The sequence below is a fragment of the Cinclus cinclus genome, chromosome 13 (genome assembly GCF_963662255.1).
Source record: "Cinclus cinclus chromosome 13, bCinCin1.1, whole genome shotgun sequence".
Lineage (NCBI taxonomy): Eukaryota > Metazoa > Chordata > Aves > Passeriformes > Cinclidae > Cinclus > Cinclus cinclus.
In genome coordinates, this window is record NC_085058.1 from 14325266 (window position 1) to 14335965 (window position 10700).

General features: G+C 47.2%; 1 protein-coding gene across 1 annotated transcript; it reads left to right on the top strand.

The window, feature by feature from the left end:
- The first annotated feature begins 202 nt into the window (after positions 1 to 202).
- DET1 (DET1 partner of COP1 E3 ubiquitin ligase) lies at positions 203 to 10378 on the top strand. The gene is made up of 4 exons (XM_062501507.1): positions 203 to 1285; positions 4367 to 4557; positions 6174 to 6365; positions 10092 to 10378. Exons 1-4 carry the CDS (start codon positions 203 to 205, stop codon positions 10279 to 10281), a joined length of 1656 nt encoding a protein of 551 aa, XP_062357491.1. The 3' UTR covers positions 10282 to 10378.
- The last annotated feature ends 322 nt before the right edge of the window (positions 10379 to 10700 follow it).

The window sequence follows — 10700 nt, forward strand, 5'->3', positions numbered from 1 at the left end:
TTTCTTTGTGCCTCCCACTGAGATCTTTCTCCCAGTCCCTGAGTCCTCCCATGCTATTTTACCCCTTCACTCTGTACCTTTTAGCCAATTCCCTTGGGTGCTGTGGGTCCATGCGAGCAGGTTCCCTGTACCCTGAATTCCACCCCGGTCCCATGGCATGTGTGTTCTCCCCACAGGATGAAGATGAAGTAGAACTCTGACCATGGACCATGAGGCCCCCACGATCAGGCCGCGGCGCATCCAGAACCAGAATGTCATACACCGCCTGGAGCGGCGCCGGATCAGCTCGGGCAAGGCTGGTACCCACTGGCACCAAGTCCGCATCTTCCACCAGAACGTCTTCCCCAACTTCACCGTGGTCAACGTGGAGAAGCCGCCGTGCTTTCTGCGCAAGTTCTCCCCTGATGGCCGATACTTCATCGCCTTCTCCTCTGACCAGACCTCTCTGGAGATCTACGAGTACCAGGGCTGCCAGGCGGCCGAGGACCTCCTGCAGGGCTACGAGGGGGAGATCCTGGCCAACGGCAGCGACCAGAGGTCTGTCAACATCCGGGGGCGGCTCTTCGAGCGCTTTTTCGTGCTGTTGCACATCACCAACGTGGCCTCCAACGGGGAGCACCTGAACCGGGAGTGCAGCCTGTTCACGGATGACTGCCGGTACGTGATCGTGGGCTCAGCTGCCTACCTGCCCGAGGAGCCCCACCCGCCCTTCTTCGAGGTGTACCGCAACAGCGAGTCCGTGACCCCCAACCCCCGCTCCCCGCTGGAGGACTACTCCCTGCACATCATCGACCTCCACACGGGCAGGCTGTGCGACACGCGGACCTTCAAGTGCGACAAAGTCATCCTGTCTCACAACCAGGGGCTGTACCTGTACAAGAACATCTTGGCCATTCTCTCTGTTCAGCAGCAGACCATTCACGTCTTTCAGGTGACGCCCGAGGGGACGTTCATCGACGTGCGGACCATCGGCCGCTTCTGCTACGAGGACGATCTCCTGACCCTGTCTGCGGTGTACCCCGAGGTGCAGCGGGACACTCAGACAGGAATGGCCAACCCTTACAAAGAGCCCTTCATAAACTCCCTGAAGCACAGGCTGCTGGTGTACTTGTGGAGAAGGGCCGAGCAGGACGGAAGTGCTATAGCAAAAAGAAGGTTCTTCCAGTACTTTGACCAGCTGAGGCAGCTCCGCATGTGGAAGATGCAGCTCTTGGATGAGAACCATCTGTTTATTAAATACACAAGCGAAGACGTGGTCACGCTGCGGGTGACAGATCCTTCCCAGGTATAGAATCACAGAATGGTTTGGGTTGGAAGGGGTCTTAAAGATCATCTAATTCCAGCCACCCTGCTAGGGATCCACTGGACCGGCTGGTTCAGATGCTGCCTCACTCTTCAGGCTGCTCATTGCTTTGGGACAAGTGCTTAAGCATTACAGTGCTGTGAGCTGTTCCTTACTGAACCCGTAAAGGTTATTTAGGATCCCCAGTACCTGATTCTTGTGTGAACGTATGATGCCTCTTATATTGAATAGCTTCTGTATCTTTTGTTTTCTTAATTTCATTGCTTCCTTCCTTCTCACCTGCAAAATGAGAAGGATTGGATGTGTTAGCAAGTTCCATTCTCCAAAGATTGTTCCCCATGCTGGTAGATGCTGTTCAATCCTCTTCCCTTCCCCAAATCCCCAACTGAATTTATTTTTAGCTAATATTTTATATAGTCCATTCAAATTGTAGAGGCAGTCTCTCCTTTTTCTCATGTATCTTTAAGCTTGTTTTTCAAATATAATAGTCTTCATTTCCCCCAGTACAATTACCATTTTTGTTCTGCCTACATACTTAGTCTTTCCAGCTTCAGTAAGAGGTAGTATTTATGATCTCTCCAAATTGGAGAAGCAGCTTTTAGATCAGGCTAATGGGCCAATTGCTTCTCTTTTCTGTTTAGTACTAAAGAAGTGGAATTAGAGCAAATATAGCTCAGTCAGTGCTGGGTCCCTCCAGATGTTTCACAACCCCACATGTTGATCATCTCTTTTTACTGCTTTTAGAGTGATTGGTCACGTTTTGAGCCCTGTGAAACTAAGATATATTTTTAAAGCTAATTTTTATTCCTTTAATCAGCTTGGTTTTTTTCCGTTGAAGGTATTTAGCAAGAATTGGTAATAAATCTCCAATGCAGCATGTAGGTCTGATTGTTCCCCAGGTGTTTGTTTTCTCTCATGCAGTTCTCTTTTCCACGTCTTTACCAGATCCAGGACTTAGGTCCTAGAAGAAAAAGACAGTAGCTCTTCATGTGTTGCCTTTGTCCAGTTATTCCTGGGAGATTACTCTGGTTGGTTTTATTTTATTTTCCTCTTCTGTGGAGTTTAGGATGAGTTGCTTTAGGGGGAAATAGGTAAGGCTTTATATAATCCATTTTGCCCATTGGTGTAAAGCTGAACTTCTGTCTCAGAAATATGAAGGCTCTGTGGAAGTGGCCTGCAGGCTTCTGCTTGTTGCTGGTGTCTGGAATGAGCTCCTGACCCTGATGTAAATGTTTGTGGCAGGCTCAGCTCTGCACTCTGCTGTGGTTAGTAGAGCTTTTGTGCCTGGTTTGCTGCAGGGAGCTCTCGACTCTCTTCACCCCAGGGTTACTTTAAGATGCAGTTTGTGGTTTGTTTGCAGTGTGCCTTGGACGCTGGGTTTTGTGCTGGAGGAGAAGCATCTCATTTCTCAGTTCTTCCAGGAGATAATTCCAGATGTGGAGCAGTCTCCACAGACCTGTCTGAAGGTAGGCATTGTGTTAGGGCTTTCTGAGTAAAACTTGGCTCACAAAATAACTATAGCTCCCATTTTTCTTCAGTCTGTCAGCCAAGGAGCACGAGGTTTCATCCAATTTCAGGCTCCTCTCTCCCCCTGGCTTCTCTGCCAAGAAGGTTGAGGAGTTGCTGTTCATGTTTGTGGGTTTTGTGTTTTTTGTCTCAATCTGCATCGTATCCTTTGACGTCTTTAAGAGTGTGCTCTGCATAGGTAGCTTGAGGGTTTGTTGCTGTTGTAGGCTTATGTTGATAGGCCTGACAGCATTGCTGTGTGGTTTTTGGGGCACTCAGCTGCTGCCTCCTATGCTGTGATGATGCTTTGGTAGAGTTACAGGTGCTGCAGAAGCAGTGAGGGTTTCCCTGCTCAGGGATGTCCTGTAGATGTGTCTCTGTTAACCTGGCAAAAGAATTTTTTTTATTTAAAGTTGGAGGATACTACCTCCTGTCTTCTGTGATTTAAATAGTTTTTCCTTCTGCTGTCTTCTCTTATCTTCACTCTGCTCCAACTCTTTGTTTCAGAGGGGCTTCCCTTTCCTCAGGCATTAGTCTAGTGAGTAACCTCATCTAGTGTGCTTCATTTGGACATGTGGGGGCTGGATTATATTATCACAGTTTATTTTGGGGCTGTAAAACAAACAAACCTTGTGATATTTGCGGGTGGGTGAGGTGGGCAGAGTGCCTGCCATCATCCCTGAGCATTGTTCAGGAGCAGGAGGTGAAACATTTAGGAATTGCTTCTATTGACAGAAGATTTAATCAGATATGTCTATACCACAGGAATTAGTTCCCTTTGAAGTGGAGGCAGGTTCTTACTTTGGGATGCCAGCACTCCTATCTCTAATGAAAGCTACTTTTAATGACCAAGAATTAAATATGCCCTTTCCCAGTGGGATGGGAATGTCATTTCCCTTTGATGTAGCTGTGCTGACACAATGTCACCTTTTTTCCCAATTTCTTGCTGTTTCGCCAGGGTTCATTGCCATTGCCAATCCACAGCATGATACAAGGGCCATCTTGCACAAGAATGACAGCATTAAGAAGAAGTCATTAATGTCTTTCAGATTTTCATTTCTGTGTTGGCAGGGTACCTGGAGGGCACAGCTTTTTGTGGGCAGTGATACAGTGCACAGTACACTAAAAAGGCTCATCTCTGTGATGCAGATATTAAGGAGGGGAAGAAAATAATATATCTGCACAGAGGTAAAAATAATTTAAGGTCAGCTAGCAGTGGATTTGAAGTAATTTTGTCAGCAGGAATGAAAATTAAATTTGGCACTTGAGTAAGTGTTTTAGATTTGGTGGAGGACAGAGAAGAAGAGAAAACTAGTTGCATCTAGTTTGAGTTGAAAAATTGGAAGCCTGTTAGGTTTTCTTCAATTATCACAGCTGAGTGGTGGATAATTTGGTACGTGTTGAGGCACTCCAGTGGGAGAATGGATTAGTGTGGGGATGTAGGATTCTCCTGTGCTGTGGAGAAATTTGGATGGGGTCTCTGGTGTGATGTGGTGAGAAGAAAGGGACAGCTTCCCCACCTGTGCTCTCCTGGATAACCTCTGCCTCTCTCCCCAGCCCTCGTTCTTCGTTGTGTACAACATGGTGACCACGGAGGTCATTGCCGTGTTTGAGAACACATCTGATGAGCTGCTGGAGCTGTTTGAGAACTTCTGTGACCTCTTCAGGAATGCCACCCTGCACAGTGAGGCTGTCCAGTTCCCCTGCTCAGCTTCCAGCAACAACTTTGCGAGGCAGATCCAGCGCCGGTGAGCCATTGGGAGCATGCTTTATTCCGTATAGACACTCGCTCACCCCTGCTGCTGAAGGCCAGTATCAAATACCAACCCTGAGAAAACCAGTTCCTTTGGTCCCCTTTGCCAGGTGCTGCAAAGGTCAGGACTAGACATGTTCATCTTGCAGCCTGATGCATCTGATTTTATATTCTGCACCATTTACCTTGTTAGAGGAATGAAAGAAAGCAGCTGCAAACTGCTGCTTAGAAGAAAGGAAAGGAATTTAGAGGGAAAGATGTTTCCATCTCTCCTTGAGCAGTAACTCTTTTGGAGAAGTGTTACTGCCCAGTAACTTTGGTCCCTGAAGATATAATTTATCAAGATGCTGGCATGATCCAGTGGGGTGTATTTTGCCAAATGACACTCTCTGAATTTAATGTGTACTCTAGCATTTCCTCAAAATCAGTCACCAACCTGTGGTTCTCATTACTGTTCTAGGAGAAAGGAAACTCATCTGCTTAGATCTGTTGTGAAAGCTGAGCAAAATACCAAAATAACCTGGGTTTCTAGAATATGCTTTAAAAGTCAGATGTTGTTTTAATGAGACAGAGGCAGAGTGTGTTATTTCTCTAGGAAAATTTTGTTGTGACTCAGGGTGTTTTGTTCTTCCAGTGACTTGTTTCTCATCATTTAAAGTACTTGGCATCCACTTATGGGCATCAAACTTCTGTTGACTTTAGGCTGATGTCACGTAAGTCTGACGAAGTTAACTATGTCTGTAACTTTCTAGAGCAGCCTGTCAGGAAATCCATAATGCTTAATGGGAGAGAGAATGAGAGAACTCACCGAAGACTCATGAAGAACAACTCCTGCCTTTTGTTAAAGTAGAAAGGAGAGTCTTTTCATCCCCTTGCTACAAGGGCCTGTTACAGGAGTGTTGTAACTTCCACAGCAAAGTACCATAGATCATAGTCCACAGTGAGCTGGCTTCTGGCTGAGTGTTTACCCTCTTTATTATTCCTGCAGTAGATCTGACTGTTCTTGCACGTGTAAAGTTTCAAATTTTACTTGGAAAGAGAAATCCAGCCAATGTTATTCTCTCCACCAGGAAGAACTTTCATCTTACTGTAGTTTCTGGAGAGCTTTATGCTTCTCATCAAGGTTCTTCTTCATCTAAGGTTTCTCCCTTTATGTATTTAAAACAGTGGCTGAAGAGAGGAGGACCGTCAGGTCAACATTAAGGGCTCAACTGTTACTGTGAAAGCCCCCTGGCTTTTGCTCATGCTGTTTCCAGGCTTCATGGTAAAACTTGGATTGACTGATGAGATGCTAATCCATCTCTCCCTGTTTCTGATCCTGTTCATTTCCTGTACTGCAGAGCAGCTGGGTCCAGACCTTGTGGGTTAGCCACATTCTCCTTCTGTCACTCTGGACATTCTCAGTGAGACAGTAATGATGAAGGAGGATGAAAAGGTCATCCGAACTGGTTGATGCTAGAATCACTGTGATACATCTTTGGAAATGAGCTGTTTTAGTTCTTACACTGCAGTTGTTTTCTTTCCCTTTCAGTTTTCCTGCTTGTTTTTTTTAAGATGTGCTGTTCACCTGTGGCCTTGTGTGAACAAAAGGTGTCTCTTGGTTTGCTGCAGGTTCAAAGACACGATTGTGAACGCCAAGTACGGAGGGCACACGGAGGCTGTGCGGCGGTTGCTGGGGCAGCTCCCCATCAGTGCTCAGTCCTACAGCGGCAGCCCCTACCTCGACCTGTCCCTTTTCAGCTATGATGACAAGTGGGTGTCAGTCATGGAGCGGCCCAAGACCTGTGGTGATCACCCCATAAGGTATGGGACGGGCCAGGGAGCTGTATGTGAGGAGAGAGTGCAAAGAGTCACTGTAAATCACCTCTGCCATGTGGCATCAATTGTGCAGAATAGGGAGTAGATTGAAACATTTCTCTTAGGAAGTCCTTTCAGCAGTCCCACAAAACTTGGCCTCTCTCCTTTACAGTAATGTGGATGTGTGGGAGGGCTCTTCATGTTTTCTTGCTGAGCTGCTCTGCTCTGAGGAAGGTTTGGGTAGTGGAGTTTGAGCCTTTTCCATATGAATGGTCTTGTTCCTCCTCCTCTTCTTGCAGTGCTGCTGTTGTGTTTGGGTTGCACAGTGATACAGCTCTGATGTCTGCTTTCCTGAGCTGGAAGGATCCTCTCTGAGCATGTGGGTTTAGTTGGCAAGGATTGTCTGGTTTGTCCTGTGAATAAAATAGTATCTGGGCTAGGTGTAACTCAGAAAGCTTGTGGTATTGACTGAGCTTTTTTCAGACTTTCTTTGTTTACTGTTCTCACCCTGGAAGCTGTACTCCTTTTCATACTCCCTTCTCTCTGTGAGCTGTAGGGAATTTCTGTCTATAGTAGGAATTTTAGCCAGATGTTAGGGCCATTCTGTGCTTCTTCTGTCTGAGTCTCCAATGCTGGGAGAGGGAGTAAGTCTGAGCTTGAGAATAAGGAGGTTTGCAATGCTTCTTGAAGAAACATCAGGACTAGTTATTTCTTTTTGTTGGCTGCAGCCACAGCTGCAAGAGGTAGTGGTTAAAATTCCAGCATCTCTGTCTTGAAAGGCTCAAAGAGGCTGAGTTATCCAGGCAGAATAGTCTTTCTGCTCATAGTACTGCAGAAGCAAACCTATGCTCTGAAAACAAAGAGAGCCTTCAGTGCCTCAGTGCTTTGTTTAGTAACTGCACACATGTTGGGGGCTCAGGCAGCCGAGGGAGATCATTCTGGGCTGCTTCCCAACTTTATTTTCATCAATGCATTCTCAAAAAGTGGTTTCATATCTCCCCTGGCCCTGACTCAGGTGGCGGGGAACTTCTGATTATTCCTGCGCTCTCAATTCCCAAATTATGTATATTTAATTGATTCTTCTGCCTGTATGATTTGGTTTGATCTCCAGCTTCCATGTTATCTGCAAAGAAAGCCTGCCCTTTTCCCCCTTGTCATGCTTGGCATTGGGAACTTGCAGGGTGGCAGTTGTCTGCCAGCGCCAACCTGCGCCCGGCTCCCGCAGACAAAAGGCAGCAGAACCGCAGTCATTTGCTGCGGTGGAGTCTTTGTAGTAAACAAAGCCAAGTGCCACCTTCCCTCCCTCCCCTGAGCAAAGCAGCGTTTCAGAGCCAGAGCTTTTAAAGCTCAAAGCTGTGCAGAGTCAATTAGGACTTGAATAGAGCCTCCGAGCAGTGGGGCTCCTGGTTTTTGGAAAGTAAGCAGAAGATGAGGCGCTAACCTTAACCATTCAGTAGCTGAAATAGTGCTGCTGTGGTTCTCATGTGCAAAACAAAGGGATTAATAAAATAATGCCAGCTGCCTGTTGGGGTTAGAGGGCTTGGAAATGAGGGACCACAGGATTTGTAATGTAAGTCCTGTAATTGTATGGAATGGAAAACCCTTCAGTAGCTAAGGGTGTTCTAATCGGTGTGCAGTTTCCTGGCATGTGTGAGCTAGGAAGGTTTCCAGACCTTTTCCACATAAATTCAATATTTCTGTGTTCTTTTAACCCTTGGTGCTTTTCTGCATCCCGGAAAGTTCAATTCTGCCTCTTTAAGAGACCAGTGGTTGTTTGCTGTCAGGTGGGAAGGACTTTAGGTTCCCCATCACCACTGCCTTCCAGTCTCTTTTCAGGAGGCTTGAAGAGAGATTCAGTGGGTGAAATGATGGCACTTGAGGGAAGAGGCTCTAACACAGCTCTACCTATAGCAGGGGGTCTCTAAAATCCATCTAGATGGCTAATAAGGAGCCATTTAACCAAAGAATTGGTCTGCAGATAAATCTTCCATTTTCCTACAGTTTGAAAAGGCTGGTCTTGCTGTTTCTGTTGACATACAATTTTATGTTGCAGTGCCTAATTTATCCCCAGAATGAGAGCCCATGGAAATGGCCTCTGATTGCAGAGCACTTTTAAAAATACATTTAAAAATACCAAACTGAGCACATCTTTAAGATTACAGGGAGCTTCATCTTGAGTAGTAAATTGTTGTGAATTGGGGGAGAGAGGAACAGATGAGGGACTGTGCTTTATTTAAAGAATGACCCTCTGCATACCCAGCCTTGTGTAGGAGGGAAAGGGCTTTTTGAAAAGCCAAATACCAAGATTGTGACTCTCTTGCTGGGTTCTTGTGTGCAATTTTCAGGCAGGGCTGGCTGGCACTTTGATTTAGAGGAAGGGAGAGGAGAGTGGCCCTCCAGGAAGAACATGAGGTTCTCAATAGGCTGTGTTGTTAAAATGTGGAGTATGTCTGCTCCTGAAACAGCATTGCTGGTGTCTGTCATCATCCATTCTTCCAGGCTGAGAGCTGAGTGCATCGTATTGCTGGCGGGGGGGGGAGATGTGCTCCGACATTAAAAGCATTCTTGGAGTTAAAATCAGAGGAAAATGCAAAATACCCGCATGCACTAAGTGTTGGTGGAAAAGAAAACAGCTGGGAGGCATAATGGCAATTCTGTGCCTGGAGTTGGAAGAGGTCTAGTGAAAATGGTCTAACAAACAGAGACAGCTTCAGGGTGAGGACTTGACTTAGAGCCCAGCTACCTGGTGAAGGTTCCACCTCCAGAAACCTCCACCACTACATCCCAGAAGCCTTCTCCAAAGTCTCAGGGAGGGTGGGATCCTCACAGAGGGTCCTGTATTCTGACAGCAGCAGAGGACAGTGGTGTTATGTGGGCTTATATCAGGTACACAGAGTGTGCAGGGAAAGTTCAAGAAGCAAAGAACTTCCCTGGACTCACCTGTCTCTTCAGCACTGTTTGTTTCATCCCCCTGAAAATGTTCCCTCTCTGCTGGAACTGTGTTCCAGAGCTCACCTGTTGGAGATGCACGTGAGCTTGACCCACAGGCAGGTGTGTGGCTGACCGTGGAAGGCCACAAGGTTTTCCTTGACCTGTGTCCTTGCTGTGGTTATTGAATCAAATTCATCAGGTACCTCCTGCACTATCTCATTAATGCTTTCTTGTTGGCAGTCTAAAAGGAATTGCAAAGCCTTGCTTGAACAGTACAACCTTTGGCACCCTTGAGCAGGATTGGATTGACTTCCTTGACTGATCAGGGAGGTAGTAGGCACAAGGACAGCAGTGTAAAGCCTTCCCTGGCAATACCAGGGGAGGAAAGGGTGGCCTGACATTCTCAGTGAAGGCCATTGCTAAGGGAAGGGAGCTCAGTTCTATACAGTATATCTGCCTTAGGGATTAAGGGGGACATCTTGCATTAACAGAGGATGGTGAGCTAGCAAAGGTGGGGTCTGAACCAAACTGACTCCCTCTTGTGAAGTCAGCTTTGTCCATCAAAGTGACAGGCAGAGTTCTCTCGTTGCTAATAATAAAGTGATACTTTTCTAAACAGTGGAAAACAACTGCCCCGAGAGGGACTTCCCTGCAAAGCCAAGAGCCTGACCCCAGCTAAGCACCTTCTGTCCATCAGGGAGCACCAGAGCTTGAACAAGGCACTTGTCTCTGTGTGCAAAGAGCCCAGATGGCAAAGTCAATAGTCGGGAACATCAGTAATTGACTTTCTCTTCCTTTCAGATTTTACGCTCGTGATTCTGGCCTGCTGAAGTTCGAGATCCAGGCGGGGCTCCTGGGGCGCCCCATCAATCACACGGTGCGGCGCCTGGTCGCCTTCACCTTCCACCCCTTCGAGCCCTTCGCCATCTCGGTGCAGCGCACCAACGCCGAGTACGTGGTCAACTTCCACATGAGGCACAGCTGCACCTAGAGGGACTCGGGGCTGCTCTCCTTGGCTCTCAAAGCCAGATGCTCTGGGAAACCAAATCATCACTCGTGGAAAGAAGCCTCACCTCAGAGCTCCTATCAGAGGCATTTCGCAGGGCCCTCAGCCTCAGCTGTGGAAAGCTGATCCACCCCAGTTATGGGGGTGGATGCTTCTTCTGACCCTGTTTGTACTTCAGAGATCCCTCTGCATTAACTACTGCTGTCCTTCCCTGTTCCTGTTGAAGAACAAAGCATAGCTGAGGTTCCTTTCCTGGTTTCCCAGAGGCACGGCTGTTTTCTATCCTGCTGTGGGTCTTAGGATGGCAGAGATGGAGCTTTGCATCACACTTGTGCAGCACTCCCTTCTCTACTGGTGCTCTCCTACCATGTTGGACAAATGGCCTGTCACAGAGGGAGGGGATG

Excerpts from the sequence above, each read along its gene's own strand:
- DET1 (XM_062501507.1), top strand. The coding sequence starts at position 203 with ATGGACCATGAGGCCCCCACGATCAGGCCGCGGCGCATCCAGAACCAG. Across the intron at positions 1,286-4,366 it reads GGGTGACAGATCCTTCCCAG|CCCTCGTTCTTCGTTGTGTA; the intron begins GTATAGAATCAC and ends CTCTCTCCCCAG. Across the intron at positions 6,366-10,091 it reads TGTGGTGATCACCCCATAAG|ATTTTACGCTCGTGATTCTG; the intron begins GTATGGGACGGG and ends TCTTCCTTTCAG.